Source organism: Desmodus rotundus, chromosome 12, assembly GCF_022682495.2.
Source record: "Desmodus rotundus isolate HL8 chromosome 12, HLdesRot8A.1, whole genome shotgun sequence".
NCBI lineage: Eukaryota > Metazoa > Chordata > Mammalia > Chiroptera > Phyllostomidae > Desmodus > Desmodus rotundus.
The window spans coordinates 35,967,525-35,995,170 of record NC_071398.1 but is presented as its reverse complement, the minus strand read 5'-3'; the positions used below and the strand labels follow the sequence as shown (position 1 = coordinate 35,995,170).

The window sequence follows — 27,646 nt, the reverse complement described above, 5'->3', positions numbered from 1 at the left end:
TGAAAAGTGGTGAGTGACAACTCTCACCCTCTAGGTTGTGGCACAGAGACCCCTACTAAGGCCTAAAAGAGGCACTGAATTCACCGGCTCTGTGCTGCCATAAAAACGACCAGCGTGCTCACAAGCCACAATTTAACAAGACCCACTCTAGAGAAAACTCTGATACAGTTCAAGAACAATGTCCCGGAACAGTGTTCCTTTGACCCCGGTGACGAAAACCTGACCACTAAGCTCCAGTCCTAAATCACAAGCACACATATGCGCACACACCAGCTGCTCCTCCTCTGCCCTGAGAGGAAGCAGAGCCAGAGATCCCGTCCTTACCGCGGCCTCAGCTCTGAGGTGGTGGCATAGGGCTTGATGAAGCTGTCGTTTTCAGTGTAGGTCATGTCACTGTCAGATTGGGATCTCCGACGAGGCTGAGGAAGGGCGACGGTGCGGCCAGTCAGTGTTGTTGCTAGAATGACCGCAGCCAGAGCAGATCTAAGGACAAAAGCATCCTGGTGAGATGGTCAGGGTCCATGAGTTAGTCAAGGTATAGCTTCCACTCTGCAATGTTTAGTGCACACCCACGGACCACAGCCTGCTGTCTGTTCTGTGCCATCAAACAATCTCGTTTCATTTGCACATCAACTGTATGAGTGGATATGATTGCCACCTCCATCTTTTACGTAAATTAAATGACATGCCCAAGATTTTTTAGCTAATACGAGATGGAACCAGGTCTCTAATCCAGGGAATCTATATTTAAATGGTTTTTCTATTAAAATAAAAGATCAGAATGAAAGAAAAGGAGATATACGAATACATAAAAGATTTTAAAAGGCAAATTATTCAAAACTATAATATAGGACAGATAGAGTAACAGATATACCCTCCCACCTGAAAATGTAAAACAAAACAAGAGACTTAACAAATGGCCCAGCTTACTGCCAGAGAGAATTTCCAGGTCACAGCAAAGGAAGGAGAAACTGAGTGGGGGCCAGAGAGACTCCCAGAGTTGTGTAGAAGGAGCAGACAGTCCAGGAATACCAGGCAGATAGATTCTGAAGGGCAGAGTACCAGAAAGGGGAGAGCTGAACAGCGAAAACTCTGGAAACTGCAGGAGGTCCCTCTGTGTGTTCAGCAAAACGCTCCTCTGTGCATGAGTGTGGGGAAGCTACCCAAGACCAGGGGAAGAACCATTCGTAAGGATTAGAGGAACAGTGCCAGGTGCTTACATGCGGCTGAGGTCAGTGTCTGTTCCCAACAGTCACACGGGAAAAATAACTCATGGGACGTTGGGTACAGTCCTCCAGAAGTCTTGCCTCAGTAGTGGGGAATAGCCCCAGGTTGAACACTGGTCTGAACTCCGTCTAGCAAATCATAAAAGCAAGACACAAAAGATCAAACTGGTCCCAAGTAACTTAATTGTGTCCCAGCACAAAACTCAAGACTTAAAGGGATACAAAAATATCCAGTGTTCAACATGAAGCTTACAACAATGTCTAGTATGCAATCAAGGATAACCAGCATGCAAAGAGAGAAAAACACGACCCATAATGAACAGAGTCAATCAAAAACCCGTTGGAACCGAACACGTTAGAATTAGCAGAGACGGACATGAGACGGTTATTGTAACTGTATTCCGTATGTTCAAAAGCTAAGTAGAGACATGGAAGAGTATAAAAAAGGCTTGAACTCGGGAGATGAAAATTACACTAGATAGGACACACTGCAGAAAATATTCATGAAATTAAAGGCAAGACAATAAAAAATAACCAAAATGAAATACAGAGAAGAAAAAATAATTTTAAAGAAAGAACATAGTGAGACGTGTGATTAAAAAACTGCTGTTTTTTTATGTTTTAAACCACTACGTTGGTGTAATTTGTTACATGGCCAACAGATAACTAATACAGTAGCCTTCAACCAGTCCGGGAACAACTGGATACCCACATCAGAAGAAAGGAACTTGAATCCACACCTCCATACCTCGCACCACACTAGAACTAACTCAAAATGGATATTATACTTGAATATAAACCCTAAAACTATAAAACTTCTGGAAAAAAATCTTTCTGGCCATGAATTAGGCACCAATTTCTGAGATACTATATTAAAATCATAATCTGTAAAAGAAAAAATCGACAAGTTGAATTTCATAAAAATTAAGATCTGTTCCTTTAAAATTACTCTTAAGAGAATAAAAGGGTAAGTCACAGATGGGGAGAAAATACTTGCAAAGCACATATTTGATAAAGAACTTGTATCCAGAATAAAGGATTCTCAAAATATAGTAACAGGAACACAAGCAACTCAGTTTTTAAAAGTGGGCAAAATGTTTGAATAGACATTTACCAAGGAAGATGTACAAATGGCAAACAAGCACCTGCTCAATAGCATTAGTAATTAGAGAAACGCAAAATAAAGCCACAATGAGATCTACTACACACCTATTAGAATGTCCCAAATTAAAAACACTGGCCAAGACAGGGAGCATTTGAGATCGTGCTTCGCAACATATGTCATCAGTTTACTCAAAATTTTTTAAAAATTGGGCCTGACAGAATGCCTCCCATGAAGAAGGGTGGTAGGAAGGAGGGACCATTCTGCCGTCAATGAGGAGGTAACCAGAGGGCACACCACCAACATTCCAAGGGCAGCCATGGAGTGAGCATCCGGAAATGTTGCCCTGAGGCATTCAAAGGGATCCGAGCATTTGCCAGGAAGGAGACAGGAACTCCGGATACGCACATGGACTCCAGGCTCAACAAAGCGGATGGGTCAAAATACTAAGGGCTATTCCATACCTTACCAGTGTATGGCTGCCCAGCAAGCACAGTGAAGACAAAGATTCACCTAACAAGCTCTGTACATCGTTACCTGAGCACCTGTCACCACTTTCAAAAATCATACGGACAGTAAATGGGAATGACAACTAACGGCTGACTGTCAAGTACACACCCACCCCCCCACACACACCAGACTGACCAAACCAAGTGCTGGTGAGGTGAAGAAACTGGAATTCATACACTGCTGGTGGGAACACAAATGAATGGCATATAAGCGAAACGATATCTAGTCTATGATGGAGGAATTTCACTCCTAGATAGTTACTGACGAGAAATGAAAGCACACATCCAAGCAAAAATGTGTGCACAAATGTTCAAACACCTTCCTTTCTAGTAGCCCTAAAACTGGAAACAACCCAAATACCCATCAACGGGAGAGCGGATAAACAAGCTGTGGCGCACTCGTATAATGGACACTACTCTGCAATAAAAAGGCTGAGTTACTGACTTTCACAACAACATGGCCGAATGTCAAAATAACTATACTGAGTAAAAGACACCAGCTTAATTACTTTGTGTAATTCTGTTTACATAAAATTCTAGAAAATGAAGACTAATCTGCCGTGACAGAAAGCAGATCCGTGGTTGCCTGGGAACAGGGGTGAGGGCGGGCTGGGCGGGGAGTGGGGGTGGCAGAGCGGGGCACGAGGGAACTTGGGGAGATGATGGGCACAGTTATTGTCTTGATTGTGGCGATGGTTTCACAGGTATAAACATGTCAAAATTTACCAATTTGAATTTTAAATTGTACAGTTTATCGTAGTCCATTATATCTTAAGAAACTATTTTTAAAAAGATAAAACAACTGTCTAAATGAAAAGTAGTAATAATATCGCATAGAATCCTTTGGCATTTTCACTATGATGTTTATAACAAAGGATAGAAGGAGGCAACAGGGGTAAATAGCTATGATGCTCGTACTGTTATACTACACATGAAATGGAATAGTATTGAAGATTCATTTCAGTGTTGTCTTTTAAAAACAAGAAGATCTAGAAGTATGCCAAGTTCGCCAAACCTAGGCTGGTTGTTCGGGTTTATAAAGATTACAACCCAGGGCGATACTCTTGCGAAGCACGGAGACTGCAGGGATTTTCTCGTGAGTCTACAGCGTGCTTGCAGGACAGGACACATGTTCTTTTGTCCTTCCGCTTTATAATGGCATGTAAAGCTGACCCTCTCCCTATTGCTGCCGCTACATAAACATTTCAGTTCTAATGACGCTACTTAATGGTTGTTCACACACACACTGAAGAGCTGGACAGACCTTCAAGTGCATCGCGGCAGAGACTGATTGCCAGCTGTGACACTTCAAGCAAATGCTGAACACTTGAGCTCAAAGGACCTCCTAGGTCGCTGAGAGGAGGAAATGAAATAATACTTCTAGAGCACTTACGAGAGTCTTTGGCACAGAGTAAATACTAATACATGGCTATTCTTATTATTAAGATCGTACTAAAGGAAAAAACAAACACTAAACATATTTCAGTGTTTTTTTTTTAAATCAAGAGACATACAATATTCTAACTTCAAAGAACACTAAAAAAGAAGGTACTATCCTTGAATGAAATTTGTTGTTTATTTTTTAAATATATTTTATTGATTATGCTATTACAGTTGTCCTAGTTTTTCCCCCTTTGCCCCCCTCTACCCAGTACCCCATTCCCTCTACCTATCCACCCTTAGTTCATGTCCATGGGTCATGCACATAAGTTCTTTGGCTAATCCATTTCCTATACTGTTCTTAACCCTGTCCATTTTGAATCTACTAATTTGTACTTCTTAATCCCTGCACCTTTCCCCCCTTCCCCCTCCCAGCTCATAACCCTCCAGATGATCCCCATATCTGATTCTGTTTCGGTTCTGCTTGTTGCTCAGTTGACAGTTGTGAATTTATTGCCATTTTAATGTTCATAGTTTTGGTCTTCTTCTTTTCCTCTTTTTTAAAAAGATTTTAATTTATTTATTTTTAAAAAGGGGAAGGGAGAAAGAGAGAGAGAAACATCAATGTCTGGCTGCCTCTGGAGCGCTCCCTACTGGGGACCTGGCCTGCAATCCAGGCATGTGCCCTGACTGAGAACCAAACCGGCAACGCCTTGGTTTGCAGGCCGGCGCTCAATCCACTGAGCCACACCAGCCAGGGCTTCTTTCCCTTATATAATTCCCTTTAACATTTCATATAATAATGGTTTGGTGATGATGAACTCCTTTACTTTTATCTGGTCTGGGAAGCTTTTTATCTGCCCTTGAATTCTAAATGATAACTTTAACTGGATAGAGTAACCTAGATTGTAGGCCCTTGCTTTTCATCACTATGAATACTTCTTGCTTGTCCCTTCTTGCCTGCCAAGTTTCTTTTGAGAAATCTGCTGATAGTCTTATGGAAACTCCTTTGTAGGTAACTGTCTCCTTTTCTCTTGATGCTTTTTAAGATTCTCTCTTTATCTTTAAACTTTGGCATTTTCACTATGATGTGTCTTGGTGTGTTCCTCTTTGGGTCCAACTTATTTGGGACTCTCTGTGCTTCCTGGACTTGTATGTCTATTTCCTTCACCAAATTAGGCAAGTTTCCTTTCATTATTTTTTTAAGTAAGTTTTCAATTTCCTTCTCTTCCTCCTCTTCTGGCACCCCTATGATTTGGACATTGGTATATTTGAAGATGCCCCAGAGTCTCCTTAGCCTATCCTTGTTTTTTTTAATTCATTTTTCTTTTTACAGTTCTGGTTGAATGCTTATGTCTTCCTTATGTTCAAATCCTTGACTTGATTCTTGGCTTCATCCCCTCCACTCTTGGTTCCCCGTATATTTTTCTTTATTTCATTTAATGTAACCTTCATTTCTGCCTGGGTCTTTTTTATGCTGTTGAAGTACCCAGTGAGTTCCTGGAGCATCCTGATAACCAGTGTTTTGAACTCTGCATCTAATAGGTTGCTTATGTCCATTTCTTTTAGTTTTTTTTTCTGGAGTTTTGTTCTGTTCTTTCATCTGGGCCCTATTTCTTTGTCTCCTCATTTTGGCAGCCTCCCTGTGTTTGTTTCTATGTATTCGGTACAGCTGCTTTGACTCCCTGTTTAGTAGTGTGGCCTATTGTAGAAAAGGCACCTGTAAGTTGTACGGGGAACAGCCTTAGGCATTTGCCAGGGTCGGCAACCTGTATCACTGCTCTGTGGCTCCATGTGGAGGAGGGCTCAAAGAGGGCACAATACCGCTGCCTGGCCTCTGGAGTTTTGCATGGGAGGAAGCTGTTTCCTGGCACTCACCCCGATGCCAATCACTTCAATTTCTCCTTATATGCCACTGGTGCCCTTCCAGCTGTCACCCTGGTGCTGAATTCCAGAGGGAGTGAGTCTGTGTAAGTCTTATGTCCATTGCAGGCCCTTTAAGAGGAGTCTCCTGTGAGTCCTGCAGTTTCTTTTGCTGCCCAGCCCCCACTGGTTTTTCCAGCCGAAGTTATTGGGACTTAACTTCCTGGCACTGGAACCCTGGGCTACGTGGCCTGCTGTAGGGCTGGGATCCCTCACTCCAGAGGCACCCTTCCCGATTTTTATACACCACACGTGAATATGCGACAGCTCATTCTGTGTCTCTGCACCACTCCACGCCACTCCATGCATCTCCACGTCTCCGCCCCTCCTACCCGTCTGGATGAATGTGGCTTCTTTAAATTCTTGGCCATCGGTCTGCCATACAGGTTGATTTTCTGACATTTCTGGGTAATATTTGTTTCATAGTCTAGTTGCAATTTTTTCTGTAATTGTGCAAGGAGGCAAGGCATGTTTATCTACACCTCCATCTTGACCAGAAGTCTGTTTTCATTGTTAATAGTCAAGTCATATATCCAGGTATCTTACAGATAAAAATAGTCTAAGATTCTCCCGTGTCTAAAATCATGGAGGGTACAGGCAGGGGTCTTAAGTGTAAACCAAAGTCGTATATCTGATGTGTTAGGAGCACTGGAGGATGGGGCAAATCCCAGACCCTGGGAAGTGAACCCACTTCTCCTTCCTTCCTACAAAGCAGTTCTTTTGAAAGGCAGACTTACGTTTAAAGTGAAAATTATGTGTACAATTCAAATTCATTTTAACCTACCATCACCCCAAATACTTGGGCTTTAATATTTTAAAAATATTAACTGCATTTAATTACAAAATGTGAGAAGTCCATACTTGAAAGGGACAGACCATTATCCCACAGAGAAAACATATTAAATTATGAAACCATGATAAATATTTCAAAGGACATGATTCTAATCAGCCTACTTATAATCTTGCCAGTGTTTGAATAGTTCTAGGACCTACCACTTGGTGGCTGAGCACAAAGGTGACCTCAGTGCCTGCTCACCTGAGACTCACCTTGGTCTCTCGGGAGAGGGGTTGGGGCTGCGGGGAGGAGGTGTCCGGGGCACAGCTGGCTTCGGTGCAATGCTGGCCGCAGGTAGAAGGCCATGGATGATGTGTTTCTGTACAAAGAAAACCCAGAACAAATTGAACAACAATAAAAAAAATTAAAAAAATAAACCAGAACAGGTCATTGGTGTAAGGAATCACCTGGGTTCTGCCACCACCCCTCCCTGGACCTGAGAAGGACATTTGCACTGGCCCTCCAGAGATCTAGCCCCACCAGAAGGCATGCTCCTCCTCCTTGCTATTCCCTAACCCCATCTGGCCAGGCAAGCATCCCACCCAGGGAGTGCCACTGCAGCTACCCATAGTGGGACCCTCTCACCCTTCCCTTCTCAGAGCAGCTTCCCTGACAACCAGAGTCACCTTGCAGCATCTTCACTTGTCTTATAGCACTGCCTCTTATGACCCTACTTACTCGCTTGCCAGCTCCCTGCAGAACAGAAGCTTCCTGAGAGCAGGCAACCATCTTGTTTTTATCAACCCTGAGCTCTAGCACTTGGCACATCGCCCAACACCTGGTGTTGGGCTTAATAAAATTAGGGCTTAATAATGATTTTAGGTAGTTCTGATGTTGCAGAATAACAAAAACTAGTTCCCACACACAGTGAAAGTAGGGGAATCCTGCTTTAGGCAACTGAGAGTCTCTCAGAATTTTATGAGTAGAGACCAGTCATTTTCTGTGCACCAGCCATTCATTCATTCACATCTACTGGCAGCAAAAACACCAGGACAGCAATAAAGAAACCCTGTCCTCATCCTCAAGGAGGAAGAATAGAAGAAAAATACCCAAATACTTATTGTATGACACAGAATTATGAAATCTGCCAAGGGAAAGATAAAGACAAAATGCTGAAGTGGCCGGGGGAGGGTGGGGACCTTCAGATCTGGGGACAAGCGAGGGGACCTCTTATGCCCCTTGGAAAAAAACCAGACATTTAGACGAGGTCTTCAAATATGGCCACTGCTCTCGTATTTGGGAAATATGAAGAAAAGCATTCTAGGAAGCAGGACCAGCATGAACAAAGAAATGAAGGGAGACATTAGTGGGTGTGCTCTAGAAATAACAAATATCCAGTTTGCTGTAATACAGAAACATCTGAGAGACAGAGGCTAGAACAACGGGCTGGGGGTTAGAATGGGGATTCTTTCCACTTAAGAGTTTTAATACCAGACTAAGGGGATCCTGTGGCCTAGTGAGAAATACCTACTGAAACTGGCCCCTGAAAAGACTAATGAGGCAGTGGTAGGCATATGGCATATAGACAAGGGAGGTACAATCAAGGGGAAGAGTCAGAATTTTGGGGACCCTTCGGGAGTGTGGGATGGACAGACCTTCCAGGTGTCTCCTGTAGTCCCTCCCAACTCCCCAGTTTCACTTGCATACCGAATCCCAAGAGCAGACATTTAGAGCAGTGTCTGTTGTATCCCTCTCAGTGTAGCACCAACCACCCTGTATTTGTCAAATAATCTGACAATTTGCCCTGACTGGTGTGGCTCAGGGGACTGAGCGCTGGCCTGCACACCAAAGGGTTGCTGGTTTGATTCCCAGTCAGGCACATGCCTGGGTTGTGGGCCAGGTACCCAGCTGGAGGCACACAAGAGGCAAACACACATTGATGTTTCTCTCTCTCTCTTTCTCCCTCCCTTCCCCTCTTTCTAAAAACAAGTAAATTTTAATAAATAGTAATTTGACAATTTAATATCTGCCTCCTCCTCCACTCCCCAGCCTTTCTCCCTCATACCAGGGAGATTGCCAAGGAGGGGAAAAAAAGGGTTTTCTTCACCTCTGAATCCCCATGGGCTGGTATCCAGTAGCTCCTCCAGAACGGTCTCATGAGTCTGTTATCATTGTTTTTGTGGGGGTTGTTTTTGATAGAGTGAATCTCCCATAGTTTGCTGAACATTTCTCACTGTACCACTACAATAATTTCTGAACTGTGGTCCTCCTGCCTTGGCCTCAACCCAGCAGGGAAACCCCTCACGAGCAGCCTCACTCTCTTAATGACAGATGCATGGTCTCGTGTGGCTGCTAAGCTGCTCTCTGTTGGTTCCTGCCAATGGACCAGGTTCATTTTCTGCTAGCTCTCCTCATCCCTACACATGTACTCAACGCTTAGCACTCAGAATCACCTTCCATTTCCCACACAGCAAAAGGCCTGTGCACCAGGCCTTTTTCAGGCCTTTGTATATGGTGCCTCCCTCCCCATTCTCTTTCCTTATCCCTCCCACACCCCCAAGACCCAGGTCAGCTCTCCAGACTGACTTTGCTGCCTCTTCCCTAGAACACGCCTTACCAGTAGATTTTTGAATTACCATTTTGTGCTGAATTACTTATGGGTTTGTCTATCCTTAGACAGTGTGGCCATAGGCTGTCAATCAATTGTGGGTACTGACACAGAGCAGGAACTCAATAATGCCATGCAAAATTGCAACGCAAAAATATAAGTATGTTTTCGCTGCTTCTCAAAGTCCACCTGTCTGAACTGCCTGCCGCAGGTGGGAGGGCTGAGAACAGAAATCCTAGTCCGACACGTTTTCTCAACTCGTATTTGAAACAGAGTTCACGAGCGCACTTATCAAAATGCTTTCTCCGCATTTAAAGTATTATGTTTATGGAAAGCTGGATATAAGTAGGTTTGGAGTTTCACCAGGTAAATATGGACAAGAGAGATAGCAGCACAGGAGTTGGGGGAGTGTATGGAGAGTGATTATAATGGTTGACTGTGGAATAAGAAATATGAAATTCTTACCTTTTGCAGCAGCATGGATGGAACTGGAGACTATTATGCTACGTGAAATAAGCCAGTTGGTGAAAGACAAATACCATATGGTCTCACTTATAATGAGCAAAATAAAATCACAAGCAAAATAGAAGCAGAGGCATAGAAACATGGAACAGACTGACAACTTCAAGAGGGGAGGAGGAAGGTGGGGACTGGTTGAAAGTGAAGGGATTAGTCAAAAAACATACATGCATGACCTATGGACACGGACAACGGTGCAGGGATTGACTGTGGGAGGGGGCCTGGGCTGGGTGGAGGGGGTCATAAGGGGAAAAGTTCGACAACTGTAATAGCATACTGAAATTAAAAAACTGGAGTGTAAAATGTAGCATAGGAAAGTTATATATAAATAATGAAGAGTTTGATTAAAAAACAGAATTAGGGCTGGAAAGGAGAGCAGTAAGAACACTGGTAAGATCAATAGATTGATTGTGGGGTGTGGAAGGGTTGTGTTAATGGATTGTCGAAGTCAGGATACTAAAGGAAGTAGCAAAAAAAAAAAAAAAAAAAAAAAAAAAAGGCAGAGAAATAGGAGCTGCTGTTTCAGTCCAGGCAGATGCTGGAGGACAGGATGGAGGCGAGGACAGCTGCCAGATGTATTTGGTGAGTAGTCTATGAAACTTTCTGACGGGCTGTCGGTGGTGGGTGAGGGGAGGAATCAAGAATGACTCCCCACTGGGGACACCCAGCAGTGGAGCAGGTCTGTGCCAGGCAGAAGTGAACTCCCTGACAACGGGAGCGAATGTTGTGGGGGAGAATGGGCGATTCCTGTCCGACTCAGGCTGAGCCTGGGATAAAAGATTCTAGAGAACCCGAAATATCACGGCTTTTTGAATGGAAAACCGCTTTCTCTTGTGCCGCCGCTACCTTGCCTCGATCTCAGGCCAAATCCCAAGCCCTCCTCCCTTAAATCCTGGCCCCCAGGTCCGGGCGCAGGCCGGGCGAGGATCTACTTACAAACTGGCTCTTGCGGCCTCTCGGAAACCCCAGGAGCATCTTCGCTGCGGGGAGTGGTCACCCTGTGTCTGGACCGACCAGCAACCCTTCACTACAACCCGGCCTCCGCCCGCTGGCCTAGCCCCAGACGCTTTTTCTACTCAGGGGACTCATCAACAACCACGTTTGCTACTGGCTCTGCTTTTTCGCCTGCCAATTAGAGCCAAGGATACTTCGTACCCGTCGCTCTTGGTAACCAGCCGGTCCCACTCCAATTCCCTCCGGGGCGGAAACTGTTCACGCCACCCGTTCTCTTATTGGTCAGAGGAGATGTCTATCTCTAACGCCTTAGCCTATCTGACGCCCTTGGAGGCGGAGGGCGGGCAAGACGAAGGACTGGATTGAGGAGCCAAGACGTGGACAGAGCTGAGGTGGCAGGGGCCAGGCAGGTGACCAGAATGAGGGAGGAGCTACCAGGACAGGAATCTCCTGGTTTCTTAGACTTTGGCAAATAATTCAGCCTTGTAGAGAGCACTGTAGAGCGGCTCCTGCCAAAAACCCAGCCGAGTGGAATGTGGGGCCGTGTACAGGACAGCTTGCTCAAATGCTGTCTTGTATTTCCCTTTCTAGATCAAGGCGCCATGGAAAGGAACCCCGAGGATGGCACAGGCCCTGTGCACGTGCCTCTTGGGCACATTATTGCCAATCAGAAATGGCGTGGGTCACTGCTGGCACAGGACATGCAAGGTCGGTGGGCTGCCCTCTGCATAAACTCTCTCTCCCCAACCTCAATTTTTAAGAAAAGTCTACCAATTGCTGCCTTTTCATGCAAAGCTCATGGAACTTTTCTTGTGTGCATTTTAAGGGAAAATTAAGCTTGTTTTCGAGGATGGCCTGGCACCGGTAGATTTTTTCTTGTCTATCAGATGCTGCATTCTTTATATCAAGGAAGCCGATTTGGTGGCAGGAAATAGCTATCGAAAGAGGCTTGTTCGTGTTAGAAATGTAAGTACTGAACTGAAGAAACTGACATTGAAAATGACTTGTAGACCCCCTTCCGTCTTATATTTGGAATAATTCATATAAAACCATTGGCCATTCCAGGTACTCTTGGAGTGAAAGCTTTCTTTTTTTAAAAAAATATATTTATTGATATTGCTATTACAGTTGTCCCATTCCACCCCCCCCACTCCACTCCATCCTGCCCACCCCCTCCCTCCCACATTCCCCCCCTATAGTTCATGTCCATGGGTCATACTTATAAGTTCTTTGGCTTCTACATTTCCTACACTATTCTTACCCTCCCCCTGTCTATTTTCTACTTACCATTTATGCTACTTATTCTCTGTCCCTTTCCCCTCTCTCTCCCCCTCCCAATCCCCTATTGATAACCCTCCATGTGATCTCCATTTCTGTGGTTCTGTTTCTGTTCTAGTTGTTTGCTTAGTTTGCTTTTGTTTTTGTTTTAGGTGTGGTTGTTAATAACTGTGAGTTTGCTGTCATTTTTACTGTTCATATTTTTTTATCTTCTTTTTCCTAGATAAATCCCTTTAACACTTCATATAATAAGGGCTTGGTGATGATGAACTCCTTTAACTTGACCTTATCTGAGAAGCACTTTATCTGCCCTTTCATTCAAAATGATTTGCTGGATAGAGTGATCTTGGATGTAGGCCCTTGCCTTTCATGACTTGGAATACTTCTTTCCAGCCCCTTCTTGCCTGTAAGGTCTCTTGAGAAATCAGCTGACAGTCTTATGGGAACTCCTTTGTAGGTTACTGTCTCCTTATCTCTTGCTGCTTCTAAGATTCTCTCCTTCTGTGTAATCTTGGGTAATGTAATTATGATGTGCCTTGGTGTGTTCCTCCTTGGGTCCAGCTTCTTTGGGACTCTCTGAGCTTCCTGGACTTTCTGGAAGTCTATTTCCTTTGCCAGATTAGGGAAGTTCTCCTTCATTATTTGTTCAAATAAGTTTTCAATTTTTTGTTCTTCCTCTTCTCCTTCTGGCACCCCTATAATTCGGATGTTGGAGTGTTTCAAGATGTCCTGGAGGTTCCTAAGCCTCTCCTCATTTTTCCGAGTTGTTTCTTCTTCATTCTTTTCTGGTTGGATGTTTCTTTCTTCCTTCTGGTCCACACTGTTGATTTGAGTCCCAGTTTCCTTCTCATCACTATTGGTTCCCTGTACATTTTCCTTTGTTTCTCTTAGCATAGCCTTCATTTTTTCATGTAATTTGTGACCAAATTCAACCAATTCTGTGAGCTTCCTGATTACCAGTGGTTTTGAACTGTGCATCTGATAGGTTGTCTATCTCTTTGTTGCTTAGTTGTATTGTTTCTGGAGCTTTGATCTGTTCTTTCATTTGGGCCTTTTTTTTTTTTTGTCTTGGCGTACCTGTTACATAAAGGGGCGGAGCCTTAGGTGTTCACCAGGGCGGGGTAACGCTGGTTGCTGTGCAGTGACAATGTACGTGGGGGAGGGGCCGAGAGGGAGCAATGGCGTTACCGCTGAAATCCACTCTCTGCCGGATTTCAGTCACTCCCTCCGCTACCCACAATCAAATTGGGCCCCTCTGGTGCTGACTTCCGAGTGGGTGGGCTTGTGCAGGCTCTAGGCCCCTGTGAGTCTCTCCAACGAACTCTCCTGTGAGGCTGGGAGTTTCTCCTGCTGCCGCCTCAACCCCCATGGGTGTTTTCAATCAGAAGTTTGAGGCTTTATTTCCCCCCGCTGGAGCCCTGGGTGGCGCAGTCTTTTTCGCTCCCCCGCCGTTCCTCCCGGTTTATCTATGCGCCAAAGTGGGCCCACAGGGTCTGCCAGCCACCACCTTGTGGGGTCTGCTAACTGCAGCCTGGCCTGTTCCACAATCCGCCACCTCGCTGGGTCCGCCAGCCGCTGCCTTGCTGCGAGTCTTCTCTGCCCCGGCTGCCCATCTCCGCCCCTCCTACCGGTCTGGATGAATGTTTCTTCTTTACCTCCTTGGTTGTTGGACTTCCATACAGTTTGATTTTCTGTCAGTTCTGGTTGTTTTTTGTTTTTAAATTGTTGTTGTCCTTCTTTTGGTTGTGCAAGGAGGCACAGTGTGTCTACCTATGCCTCCATCTTGGCTGGAAGCCAGAGTGAAAGCTTTCTTAAACTTGAAAGGAATTTTGTTACAAAATGGTTTACTGTTTTTTATTTTCCTTTGAAGTCTAGTAATCTTCAAGGAATAGTAATAGTTGAAAAAACACAGATGAGTGAACAGTACTTCCCGGCCGTACAGAAGTTTACTGTGCTGGACCTTGGGATGGTGTTGCTTCCAGTGGCCAACCAGTTGGAAGCGTCCTGCCTCATTGTCCAGTTAGTAAGTACTGATTCTACACCTCCGCAATAGCCCTGCCTTGAGGACTCTCACCTGACCTTCACGGATCTTTCAGCGGCTGTCCTTGCTTGCTTTGGTTTCTCCTGAGTCCCTCAAGCCAATCTAATCATTCTTTGTTAGTTTATAAAACCTTTTCTTTTCTTTCTTTTCTTTTTTTAAAGATTTCACTTATTTTTAGAGGAGAAAGGATGAAGAGGGGGAGAGAAACGTCAATAGGTTGCTTCTTACACACCCCCAACTGGGGATCTGGCCCGCAACCCAGGCACATGTTCTGACCAGGAATAGAACCTGCTTCCAGTTTGCAGCGTTGCTCAATCCACTGAGCCACACCAGCCAGGGTTATAAAACGTTTTTGAGGAATTTAAGTTCAGAACCTGCCTCTGCAACCAGCTGAGCTTGACACCCATTCTAAGCAAGTGTATAACAAAGTGAACAAGTTGGAGGCTTGATTTTAAACTACCAGGCTGTGATAACTCCATCATTCATTATTCTGTATTGAGACCAGTGAAAATGTCAGCTAGCAGCTGCTTTGCCTCAGCCTCATGTATCTTTTAAGCATCAGCACTGTGTGCAAGTTTATGCTGTTGCTTTTAAACCTAGTATAAGATTATTCAACTTGACTATACATCAGAATTTTGTGGGAAAACTTTTCAAAATAGTAATACATGAGCCTTACCTCAGACCAATTGAAAATCAGAATGCGGGAGCCAGGCCTAAGCATCAATTTTTGTTACTCTGTTGTTGATTTGAAATCTTCCCCCAAATAGAAATGCAGTCCTGTGTTCACAGATCCCTCCATGACCCTCCACCACATTTCTTCGTTTTATTATTCCTAACTTCCCTTGATGTAGTGCTATTACCTGCCTTTTCTGTATCTGCAACTGAGACTGGGTTCCTCCTTTGATCGGCAAGATCTCTGCAGACCCTCTATCAAGCAGGTCCAATTTAGGTGTAGGCATCATGTAACCTCATACAACTAAAATGTTTCCTCATTGATCATAGGAACATGTTTGAATTCCTCACAGTATGTTTTCATCGCTTTTATCCTAAGCATTCTAGAAACCCAGGTTTTTATTTTTTTCATCTCTTACTCCTTTGTGTAGTCGTATGGGTCATCTTTCAGTAATTTTGCTGATGAAAAATTATATTCATGGCATGTGAAAACATTTGTAGTGGTAAGTCAAGCTGAACCAGAGAAAAACTAACATTTCCACCAAACAAATTTTAAGAAGACTGTTAGTCCACTAGAGGGTGCTCACATGCTCTTTAATTTCCATTCAGGTTCTAGAGCAAACCAAAGAGCCAAGTAAGAACCCTTTTCTCAGGAAGAAACAGGCTCGAATCTCTGAGCCATCCCTACTTCGAACTGTGCAACAGATCCCAGGAGTTGGAAAAGTTAAAGCTTCCCTTCTGCTCCAGAAGTTCCCAAGTATCCAGCTACTAAGTAACGCGTCTGTCCAAGAACTGGAGCAGGTCATGGGGCGTGCAGCGGCACGGCAAGTGCATGCGTTCTTCACACAGTCCAGGTGACAGCTCTCCTCATAGCACCTCCTGTGTTTTCTCCTTTGGACCACGAACACAGGATCTTGTTTTCTTTTTATATTTAAAAATCAGGAAGAATGATTTCTGTCACGGCAGCTAGTGAAAGATGAGGCGAGGCCTGAGTGGAATCTGCCAGTTGTCCTGCCCTGCTTGCAGGGGGGCAGGCATTTAAGTCAGTGGGCTCAGATGGTGCTGCCCTGACTCTGCTGCCGTGAAAAAGGCCAGTGGGGATCTTCCTAAGAGAATCACTTGAATTAGGGACTCTCAGATTTAGCAAAAAGCCAGCTTGGGTGGATGTGAATGTGTGACCTTGACCTGCATCTATCATGGAAAGGTCTTACTGAGTTGCAGGTGGTTGATATGACCTTCTAAAGGAAACAAACCTACAATGAAGCACTGTACCATAAGCCCCTTGTTCCTGGCAGCAGAGCCACTGTTGTTCAGGTCTGGTCTAAATATATCTGTGCTTTCAGGGCTGCTGCCAGTGTAAATAAACGTTGTACAGACTTCCTCCCTTGCTCACTTCCTTCACGGTAGCTGCAGTTTGTTCATAATCATTGGGCACATCTGAACAGAGAAGGCCTGGAGTGTGGAGTGCCCTCGGAGAGATGAAAAGCCAGCGTGGGTGTGCGGAGCAGGGTGAGGGTGTGTTTGTGAATGTACAGCCCCACAACGGGAAGGTACACGGGGAAATGGCAGGGGCAGCTGGGTCCAGAGAGAAGACCTAGAGGCTGGGGATCAACAAGTACATTTGCCCACTCAAAAATAAATACAATTAAAGATGCCCTATGTTTTCAAAGATACTAAGATAACTTGAATGTCCTGTTTTGTGAAATGTTAGTAACTTTAAAAGTAGTCAAACAATAAAATCATTTGTGCATTAGGGTAGAAACAATTTGAAAGGAAAGAAGTGAAAAAGTAAAAAAACATTAACTCAGGCAAATGAATGTCTTTATTTAAATTTTTATACAAAAATGGCCCGAAGACCAATGGATACACTTCCCCAGAGGCGTTACTTCCCTTTTGATATTTCACACTAGAGAATATTTTAAGTTCTTGTTAACTCTCAAAATCAGATCTCAATGCTATATTTTTAAGCTTTATAATTTGTACTATGTCAACAGTGAATCTTATTAGAATCACAGTATCATCCAACTTATAGCATGAGAAATCAATGAGTAAGAATCATTTAAAAAAGTCAGAGCTTTAAACTTGAATTATTTACATCATTACCTTATAAAATTCAACTCATTTTAAGGACTCTTAAAATATACAAGTATGTGCTTTCTACTTTAAACAAAATGAAAAATGTTTTGAGTATCAAACAGTACATTATCTACCTTGTAGATACATCTTCATTTAACCCTTGCCACTGTTAGCAACTTATAAATGACATGTAACTAGAAGAAAAGCTACTCTGAAATTGTTTTCTCTAATAAGTCACGGCCCACGTGATGCTACTCTGTCGGGAAATAACATTCATATTATGTAGAAATAACAGTAAAATCTTAGAAATTCATTTTAGGTTAATGAATTCCCTTTAGAAAGAAAGCAGCTCTTTGGAACTTGTTAGTAATACTAATTTACCTCCATCATTAGAGTCCCTTGACCTGCCTTCATTTGGGCTCAGCTGGGTTCGGGGTTAAGGACGATCTATTATATTACCCAGGCCTGGAAACTTACAAATAGGACCGATGTATGCAACACCAACTGAACTCTGATGGTAACGGAAAGTCCTAATGGTAGCTGTCAAAAATAGCCATATTTCCATCCCTATCCTATTTACAATACTTTATATAATAAATAACTTACAGCAATATGCTGACATCCACAAATTTCTAGAGGTTTCTCATTACTTTCATTCATAAAGACATCCACTAAAAGTTTATACTGTGAGAAAACAGCATTTGAGAGTAGTAAGAAATTTTCCATGATGGCACAAATATGAGGGCCTCGTCGGGACTGGAAATGTTTTGGGCCTGAATGTTTCTGTTTCCTTGCACTAGTACAAAGAACTGTCATTGTTGAGAAGGCTGAAGGGAGAGGGGAGCTTCTTCTTGACTTGAGGCCTGGCAACGCCAACCGAAGGGAGGCACAAGGTGCTCGCAGACTTCTGTCTGTTCTTGTTGGTGCCCCAACTCAAGAAAGAAAGCTTCTTCGAGATTTTCTTGGTTTTATCAGTTTTATCATCATCATCATCTATGGCTAAGCAGATCATGGAGTACGTTTTCTGCATTCCCACAGAGTATGTGGCACACTTATTATGCTGCAATAGAAAAGGAAGAAAAGGGGTGTTAGAAACCCTCAAGATATCCAGTAAGTGACTGCAAAGTCTGAGACTCACATTGTGCACTTACAGCACCCTCTTTAGAACTGATGTAATTCTGAAACTCAGGTGACTAACGCTTACACAGAATTAAACAAGGACAATTTTTAAGGAATAGACTCAATAGCAGTAATTTAGGCTAAGGAACACTACTCAGTTTTTAAGGTTCTTATATTTGAAAAAGTAATACATACCCACGGTCAGCAGTATGAAAATACAGTGAATCCCAGATGCTGCTCCTACCTTGGCTCAAGGCCCTTCTGAGTAGACATTTCTGTTACACTCTTGGAGACAATGTTCATATACGGGTAATGATATGTGCAGAAGTCTATGTCACCATGGGTCTCTCCTTAACAGGAATACACCGCCACACTGATTAGTCTGCAGTCTGCTTTCTTCACTTAGCGTGTCTTGGAATTTAGTCTGAGCCATTAGGTATAGCTCAACTTCCTTCTCTTTAAAGGCAATACAGAACCCACGGTAAGGAGACCATGAACTTTTTTCCCTATTTAAGTGGCGCAGTCCTCTGGTGTTAAATACATTCACACGGTGGTTCAGCCATCACCGCCGTTCATCTCCAGAATGTCATCCTCTTCCCCAAATACCCTGGACCTATTAAACCCAACTGTCCGCTATTAAAGGACTGTAGGACGCGGATAGGAAATCTGAAGAAAGTTGTTTTCTGAACACTGCCACATGGGTTCTTCCTGCTTGTAAGATCTGCCTGCCATTGAGGTGGTTTCGTTCACCAAGTGTTTCTTGAACATCTAATCAGGACATTTATATCAGCAAGCCATAGATCTAGGGGGGTGGGCACACTGTCCATAATACAAATCAGGGAATTTGAGTGACGCACCAGTAAAGGAGGGTATTCACTGTAAGATGTCCCTCTCGAGTGTGGCTCCTTTGGATGAAATTCTTCTCCCTTCTCTAGAAAAATGCCGTTCCTTAATCCCACCTGCTCTACAGGACACGCGTGCTCTCATTAAAAGCAAAAACTCCTGGAGGTGGGTTTAATGCCTGCAAACATTTTTCAACCTTCACCTGCTTAGAGTCCATTTTGCAGAATAACCCCTCCCTTACAAACACCCTCAATTCTCTTAACATACTTCGACCAATGAATGTCAACTGTAGTTCGACATCTGCTGCCCCCCCCCCACCCCCCAGGCCTGCATCCAAACAGCTGCGTGTTGATGGAGGGGGGATATGTACTAAGCTGACTGACTTCACTTGACTTTCTAACCCTGACCTCAAACCTCTACTGGGCGCCCCATTACCTGGTACTCCTACATTTCCCTAGTAACTTTATTCCTTTTCTCTTAGTGACTCTCTATCAAGCCTCCCACAGGCCCTCCTGATATCATTGCCTTACACTTAATTGCATCTGTCCCAAAGACAAACCCTCTGGTGTACCTGGATCTCATGCCCTCTCCCCTCCGGGTATTCCCTCCTTGCACTCCTCCCGCCAGGCCTTTCCCACCAGCTCACCAACTTGCTGTGTTACCTAGACACACTCCTCCACCACCACCACCTGTGAAAGCTTTCCTATGTCTGTCCCCCCACTCCCAGCCGCCACCCTAATTAATTCTCTGCTCCCTTTCACAGGTCTTCCCTTCCTCCCATTACTTTTTCTCCTGTCCTCACCCAGCATGCTCCCCACTCACACCTTCCTGGGGCACCTCTCTGGAACTCTCAGGGCTTTACGGAACAGTTCAAAACCATGGCCCTAGTCAACTCTTCCATTGCACAGGTGAGGAAACTGAGGCCAAGGCAGGGGTATTAACCTGCTGAATGAAGGTCACACAGCTTATTAATGGCAGACAAGGCTTGATTCCAGGTCTTTGGATCCTAAGCCTAGGATTCCCCTACACGGCAGTTTTCACAATGTGCTCCACAGGCATCCCCAGGGATCCCCACTGTGCTCCAGGGAGCGGGGACCAGGTAAGCAATCAGCAAGAGCACTCAGCTTTACTCTCATTATTTGGTTTTATTTGAAGAAAAGGATCAGCAGTTAAAAATAGTGCTCAAACACTGTCTAAAATCCTTGGGGAAATGAATAACCACATCATGGTTATTGTAACATCTGTTCTGAATTGAAACATATTCCATGCCAGGCGCTTGTTTTCCCCACTTTCCTGAGGCTGGGCCACTCCCTGCCTTGCCCGAGGTCACAAAAACTGGTCTCGGAGCCAGGACTGACATGCAGACAGTCTGATCTGCTTTAGCCATCGCATCCATTGGCCGCCTCCAAAGACAGGGCCAGACTGGACGACGACGCGTCTTCAGTCTCTGTGCGGGGCAGGGCCTCCCTCCCTGCAAGCCATCTACTCCAGCCCGTCATTCACCACCTTCCAGACAACCCGCTTTTCTGTTTCTGGTTGGGACTTTACTTGTCCAGCAATTCTATGGATTGTGCCCGGGAAAGTACCGTTTCTTATCATCCCTTCTCCAAGGCACTCTGTGAACAACCCCTTGCCTTCTTTATTTTTTAAATTAATATGTAACTCACTTACCATAAAATCTACTATTTTAATGTAATTCCGTGGTTTTTAGTGTAGTCACAGTTGTGCGACCACCACCACTACGTAATTTCAGAACATTCCCATCCCCCCAAGAAACTCCGTACCCTGAGCAGTCGCTCCCCATTCCCCAGCGCTCCAGCCCCAGCCCCTGGCAACCATGAATCTACATTCTGTTTCTGTGGACTTGCCTATTCTGGACATTTCTTACCAGTGAAATCACACAATCCATTCAGCTTCCAACCCTCCCTCATCTGAGTTCTGTTGCCATCTCTCCTTTTGTCCTTTTGTCTGGCTGCCAAATATAATAGACACGGCTCCTCCTCCCTGTCTTCACCTCTTAACTTATGCAAAACAGCCCACCACTCTCTGGGCAGGACTTTCCTCTTGATTCTGAAGCTCCTTTTTATCTGATCTCTCTGAACTGGCCTTCGCAACTTCCTTTGCACCCGCTTCTCTTCTAACCTCCAGGTGCTTGCAGTGTCTCGAGTCCAGCCCTCAGCCCTCAGCCCTCAGCCCCTCGCAGGCAACTTCACTTAGTCTCTTACAGCTTTCAGTACCATCTCTATGCTGAAGGTTCTCCAGCATAGCTGCGACTTCTCCCTTGAACTGAAGATCTGAACGTTCAGTGGCCTACTTTACATTTATTTATATTTGGATGTCTAATGGCATATGCAATAGTCCAAGCACAAGTCTTGTTTTCTCTGTCCTCTCCACCACCCCTGTTCACCACCATCATCAAAAATGATGCCGCTGTTCAAGCCAAAAAACAGGAGTCATCTCTCTCTCTCTCTCTTTTTTACACAAATCATCTACAAATCTCCATCAGCTCTACCTTCAAAGTCTGTCTCTGGTGCATCCACCTCCACTGTCACTCCTCCTAAAGTCACTGGCCTGGATGGCTGCCACAGCCAGCTTACTCTGCTGCCACTCGGCCAGCCTCCCAGCACAGACGTCCTTCTAAATAAACATCCTATCATTTCATTCCTCTTCTTAAAACTTCAATGACTTCCAAAGTGCCACCACCGCCAAGGAGGTCCTATCTCCCTCCCACCTCATTTCCTGCCATCACAATGCTCCGGCCCTCTTTTGGTTTCTCTATCAGGGGAAGCTTATTCCTGCCACAGGTTCCCTGCACCTGTCGGTCACCCTTCCTCACATGCCCTGCTTGTACCTCTTCAAATACAAGAGGTTCCTCCTCACCATTCACGTCTCTGTGCAAGCCCTGCCTAGAGGAGCCTCTCCCTATCCCCAGCCTTTCTATCACACTACACGTTTTATCTTCTTTACAGCACTTATCAAAATCACAACCACTTATTTGCTTATTTACTGCCAGCTTTGCAGGGGCAGGGACCTAATCTGTCTAGTTCCAGCTGTAGCTCCAACACCTAAGAAGGGCCTGGCACACAGCTCATACTCAATCAATATTTGTTGAATGAATAAATGAATGTTGGTGCAGAGGGGAGTGCCTAAGGCACATTATTGAATGCAGCAAAGTGGTGAAGAGTATGTGTGCAATGATTGCTCCCACTCGGGGAAGAAAGGACATAGCTGTGCGTATGAACTTGCACAGGTATCACACACTTTCCGAGATCGCAGGGAACGGCAGATGCTGTCTCTGACACACGGAGAGGGTCTTTAACATGCCAAGCTCTTCCACATCATCTCAATATTTTTTTCTACCATGAGTTTGTATTACTTTTGTCATTAAAAAAGATATAATGAGAAAAACAAAGCAATTGGTTATTTTACCTACAGGATCAAAAGTAAAAGTTTTCCAGTGCCCTCTCACCCAAGCCAAGCTCACTGTGGCAATGACAAGCCATAGTCATTTATATTTGGATGTTTAGCCATTAGGGGTTCAGTCATTTGCAGGCAGGAGAAAGAGGGCCCAGGAAAAATCTCCGTGCCTGGACTCACACCAGCCTCACTCCACTTTTCCATTTACTGCTGAGGGTGTCAGGACTCACCATGGATGAGGTGGAGTCCAGGAGGCTCACGACCTTCATCTCAATGTCATCTTCACCGAAGCTCTTCAGCAGTTTAATAACCTCGCTCACTGTCAGCCACTTACAGTCCACAGTTTGAATGGAAACAATATAATCCCCTTCCTTGGCTCCTGCCAGCTACAAAAGTATGATTTAAATAAAGGTCAACATTCTGTTCATTCAATTCCTGAAACAGTTTCCAAGTTCATTAGCGAAATGAATGTTTGCATAAGCTTGCTTCAATAAACTAATCATTTTCTCCTTGGGTATGTAGCATCCATGAGAGGCCTTTTGCATAAAGGAACCCTAAATTCATTCACCCAAATACATTTGCTTGCGCAACTTCTTTGTATTTTCCCAGCCTGACTGCCTGCAAAGGTGCCAGTGAGTTTTGCTCCCAACCTGGAAGGGCACACACTTACCGCAGCAGAGGAGTACGGATCCAGGAAGTGGACCTGAACTGGGGAGTTTCCTCTCAAGGTGAACCCCAAGTCTCCTTCTTCCGCAGTGAAGTGAATGCTTCGAGGAGGTGTCCATCTCTTGTTAGCCGAAAACATAGACAAAGGGCCCTTTGGAACAGGCCATGATTAGCTGTAGGATCTGAAGGCTGAGCCAGGCAGCTGAAAACTACAGGAAATGCTGCCTTGCTGTCCTTGCAGGCTTCATTCGGCCTTGCTCAGAGACCGGGGTAATGACACCACCTGGGATAAGCGTGCTACAGCAGTCCTACGAGAACATTAATTGCCACTTCTCTAAAATAGCCAACATATTTTAAATAAAATTATCTTTTAGCTAGTCCTGACCAGTGTGGCTCAGTTGGTTGGGCATGGTCCACTAAGTGACCTGGGTTACGTGTTCAGTCCCCTGCTGGGGCACATACGAGAGGCAACCAACTGATGTTTCTCACATCGATGTTTCTCTCCTCCTCTTTCTCCCTTCCTTCCCCTCTCTCTAAAAATAGGTAAAATCTTTTAAAAATTGTCTTAATTAAAATCTCTAAAAATCTAAAATACCTAAAAATAGCCTTTTGCAACATGTAAAGACTGTCCTGAAGGCCGTCACGTAATAAGCATCCAACATACCAGTTTCTGGAAGAAGTCTGTTGCTGTCACCTTGGAGAACTGTGGCAGTATAATTTCAACCTCTTGCTCGGTTTTAGCTAGAAAATAAGGTGAAAAGGGAAAGCAAACATGTTTCTGTAGTTGAAAATTATCCTGGAAAACGCAGGCCTACATCCTCTCTCTGAAGGGAAGAGGAAGCAAATCTTGCTCCTTCTTGGTTTAGACAAGTAGTACGGAAGATGGACTACTGGTCACCCCCCGGCCCAGTGTGACCTGTATCTTCCATTTGGGTACCTACTACGAGCCATACCCTACTCTGGGGCTGGGACATAGTAGTGACATACATTCCCTGCCTTCAAGTAGCTTATTTATAGTCTAATGGACTTCCTTTGGCCCTCGTAAAACTCCACTGAAGTTACCTATGCTTTAGGAAGCACAGGTGGCTGTTACAGAAGGAAGTACCATGTCTGTCAGCACAAAGTCCTGGAAGAAATGTGCTTCTTTTCATTATTAGTGTGTAAAGTGATGATTTCACAGGAAGCAGTGGGTTTGCCAAATCGTGTACGCCAATAGCTCAAATCTCCACGTATTTGTGGCAGGCCTAACCCACCATTACCATGAGGCTAGTTGGCTTCTCAGAAAGGATCCCAGAGCAGACTAAGAAAGCAGACTAAGAATACATGAACAACAGTATAAAAAGAAAACTTGAGCCTCGGCTCAGTGGACAGAGCAGTGGCCTGGTCACTGGTTCAATTCCTGGTCATGGCACATGCCTGGGATGCGGGCCAGGTCCCCAGTTAGGGGTGTATGAGAGGAAATCGATTGATGTTTCTCTCACACATGGAGGTTTCTCTCCCTCTCTTCCTCCCTCCCTCCCCTTCTCTCTAAAAATAAATAAATACAATCTGTAGAAAACTTGAGGAAGCAAACTAGTACCACCAAGGTAGAACACAGCCCTCCAGTAACAGGATGACCCTGTGGCTTCTTACAAACTGCCTGAGACAGCGTTGGGCTTGGACAGGCTGTTCATCCACTGAAAGAATGGTACCACCATCCCTGGACCTCACCAGAAGCCACGTGTCTCCCTCCCTCGATGGAGGTTATGTCTCTACCTCCTGGCCACAGAGCACATGGTGTGGACAAGGGAGCCAAGGTTGTGTCCATAGTGTCCGTGAGAGAGACTCCCTGAACACCATTCCTGATTCCACCAATCAGCTTGGTCACCTGGGGCAAGGACTGTCTCATCCCTAAGACAAGGACAATACCAGTACTTCTCTCATACAGTTGGAAGGAGAGTTGAATAGGATTCTGTACACAAATGGTGCTTACTGTTGTGCCTGGCAGACCTCATATGCATTTGGAGATCCTATCAGCTAAGGTTACTGCAGACAAGCCCAGGATTCTAGCTAATTCTGAGGAACTGGTCCCTGAAAATTGGGGGTGGAACTCCAAAGACTGGGGACAGGGATTTAGGAAGTAGCATGGAAGGCGGTATAGTCAAAGGGGGTTCCCTCAATTGGGCCATCCTCTACCCCCTTCCCCTAACTCCTGGAAAGATCCTAGTCATTCCTCACTGTCAAGTCACCTCTCAGGGAGGTCCTCCCACTCCTGACCTCCAGGGCAGAACTGACTGCCACCTCTCTGAGGGTAGCAACAACTGTCCAGTCCACCTCTGTGCTCCCAAACCCAGGACAACGCTCAACACTTTGGAATCCTTAAAAAGGGCTCAGGTGCGCAATCTCACTCACATGTGGAATCTAAAATAGTGCAGCTTATAGAAGCAGAGAGCAGAATGCTGGGGCGAGGAACAGGAGGAAGGGCAAATGAGATGATGTGGTTAAAGGGTACAAAGCTCCAGTTATACAAGATGAGTAAGTTCTAGAGCTCCACCACGCAGCACGGTGACTCCAGTTAACAGCACCTTATGTATACTAAACATTTGCTCTGACGGTAGAGCTTAAGTGTTCTCTCTCTCACACACACACACACACACATACACACACACACAATGGGCTAGGTTTTGAAGTATTTCCCCTGCATCCCCTGGTTCCACTGTATCAGGAAAAGTTTTACCTCTCATTTAATAATAAAATAATTTTTGTCCTAAAAGAAAAGAATACATTGGTGCTAATAAAAGACAAATTAAACAGGGGAAAGAGCAAACCTAGGAGAGGGAATAAGAATGCATTGGCTTTCAAACCATGGAGCCCAAGCTGTGCAGTTTCCCAGAAGGCAGATGGAATGTGGGTGGGTGTGGAGTGTAGCAAAAATGTCAAGGTAAAAGGTAGTTTCAGGGGTCTCCTGACTAGAGGGGATGGCTGGAACCCCAAAGGAAGCTAAGAGACTTTAAGAAAAGGAATCTAGAGGAACTGAACCAGGAAGAGTGGACCCTTTAGAATGCCAGGAAGAGTGGGTGGGATTGGGCAGGAGGAACAGTCAACAAAGGGGGTAGGGAGGGAGGTGGGAATGTACAAGGTGGCAGGGTGCCCCAACACCAAGGGAGGAGTATCGAGGGGCAGAAGGGGAGTCAGAAGTCGCTAAGTGGTTGATGAGGACAAGACCATGAAGACGCCCCTGGATTCAGGCACAAGGATATGGGCAAGAGCAGCACTTTGCCCTCTCCTGGTACCCAGCACATCCCGAGTGTTTGCCCAGCCCCTACAGAATAAGCAAATGATGACTGTGCACCCCGAGTTCCCCTGCCTCTCACACAGGGCACACTTGGCACCTGGCACTCACAGATAATGTCAGCAGCGTCAATCAAGTTCAGCAGGTCATCATCCTCCTGGTGCTGAGTGTACTTGAGCTGGGACCGCTGTTGTGCCACGGCCAGCACCTCCTGCAGCAGCTCTATGTTGCGGAGCTTCTTGCATAAGCTCACCTCCCGCACGGACTCCTCATGATGGGCAATGGCTTTGCGCAGATGGGACTTGCCTGCCAACAGAAAACACCACCATGTGACACATGTCCTAAACTGCAACACAAGTACCTTAAGGAGAGTCAAAGTGCCCAAGGGCCAGCCCAGAAAGGTGGACATTCTCTTTTCTGAAGACTCTCCCCAGACGGCTTAAGTCCCTCTGAAATGCATATGCAACATCTCACTTACATTCCATAAAACACCATTCAGCAAATATGTACTGAATGTTCTAGGCAGTAGAGATAAAGCAGTGAAAAAAACTAGCCTCTGCATTCATGAAGTTTACATGCTAGTGTCTGAAGACAGATAATTAACAAGCAAAGCAGCAATGATGGAACATGGGGCAATCCTGTTACGGAGAATGTGAGACAGAGTAAGCAGATGTGGCGAGAAAAGACTGGGAATGGAAAGCTGCTCTTCTATGATGGGCGATCAGAGAAGGCCTTTCTGCAGGTAACTTTTGGATAGAGCCCTGAATGAAGTAAGGGAGCAGCCATGAGGATATCTGACAGGAGAGCATTCCTGAAAGAGAGAATGGCAACACGGAGCCTGGGGTTAGGCAGAGAAGGGTAAGGAACGAGGGCAGAGAGGAGCAGGGGCGGGAGGAGTGGGAGCCCATCAGGGTGTGAGCAGGAGCTGAGGGGATCTGAGCCATGTGAATGGACCATGAAGGAACAAAGAGGAAAGCAGGAAGACCAGCTATGAGGCCACTGCAAAAAGCTGAGCAAGCTGTGTAACCTCTCTGGGCTGGTTTCCGCAACAGAAAACGGGATCGTGCCACACCTATCTCATAGGATCATATGAGGTCTCAGCAAGTCGACATCAGTTTAGCAAGCACTGTATGAGTGTGGCTTGGCCCGGGGTGGGAGGGTAGTAGGCAGGGGCTGGTTTTCCAGGTAGAGTTGATAGGATTTGCTAATCAGTTGTGGGGAGACACAGAGTGAGTCCAAGGTCGCTGGCCTGCAGACCTGGGAGGAT

At 45.1% G+C, this 27,646-nt stretch overlaps 3 protein-coding genes across 6 annotated transcripts in view; 1 reads left to right on the top strand and 2 right to left on the bottom strand.

The window, feature by feature from the left end:
- CEP89 (centrosomal protein 89) overlaps positions 1 to 11,140 on the bottom strand; it is an 84,922-nt gene extending 73,782 nt beyond the window's left edge. The window contains exons 1-3 of one of the 2 annotated variants that reach the window (XM_053914503.2): positions 10,979 to 11,140; positions 7,188 to 7,294; positions 325 to 483 (exon numbers count right to left, since the gene is read on the bottom strand). In XM_053914503.2, coding sequence (XP_053770478.1) covers positions 325 to 483; positions 7,188 to 7,294; positions 10,979 to 11,017 — 305 coding nt within the window. In that variant the 5' untranslated portion in view covers positions 11,018 to 11,140. The remainder of the gene's footprint in view (positions 1 to 324; positions 484 to 7,187; positions 7,295 to 10,978) is intronic. The other variant, XM_024577478.4, reaches the window with a different exon arrangement.
- Positions 11,141 to 11,355: 215 nt separating this feature from the next.
- Positions 11,356 to 16,799, top strand: FAAP24 (FA core complex associated protein 24). 2 transcript variants are annotated; one of them, XM_045185353.2, is made up of 5 exons: positions 11,356 to 11,406; positions 11,588 to 11,704; positions 11,823 to 11,962; positions 14,145 to 14,297; positions 15,597 to 16,799. In XM_045185353.2, exons 2-5 carry the CDS (start codon positions 11,599 to 11,601, stop codon positions 15,843 to 15,845), a joined length of 648 nt encoding a protein of 215 aa, XP_045041288.1. In that variant the 5' UTR covers positions 11,356 to 11,406; positions 11,588 to 11,598; the 3' UTR covers positions 15,846 to 16,799. The 2 variants fall into 2 exon arrangements, with proteins under 2 accessions (XP_045041288.1, XP_024433250.1); XM_024577482.3 differs by lacking the exon at positions 11,356 to 11,406 and having other exon boundaries at positions 11,415 to 11,704.
- RHPN2 (rhophilin Rho GTPase binding protein 2) overlaps positions 16,796 to 27,646 on the bottom strand; it is a 53,988-nt gene continuing 43,137 nt past the window's right edge. For both annotated transcript variants that reach the window (XM_024577547.4, XM_045185352.3), the window contains 5 exons: positions 26,491 to 26,685; positions 23,773 to 23,849; positions 23,113 to 23,259; positions 22,673 to 22,828; positions 16,796 to 18,123 (listed from right to left, as the gene is read on the bottom strand). In XM_024577547.4, coding sequence (XP_024433315.1) covers positions 17,860 to 18,123; positions 22,673 to 22,828; positions 23,113 to 23,259; positions 23,773 to 23,849; positions 26,491 to 26,685 — 839 coding nt within the window. In that variant the 3' untranslated portion in view covers positions 16,796 to 17,859. The remainder of the gene's footprint in view (positions 18,124 to 22,672; positions 22,829 to 23,112; positions 23,260 to 23,772; positions 23,850 to 26,490; positions 26,686 to 27,646) is intronic.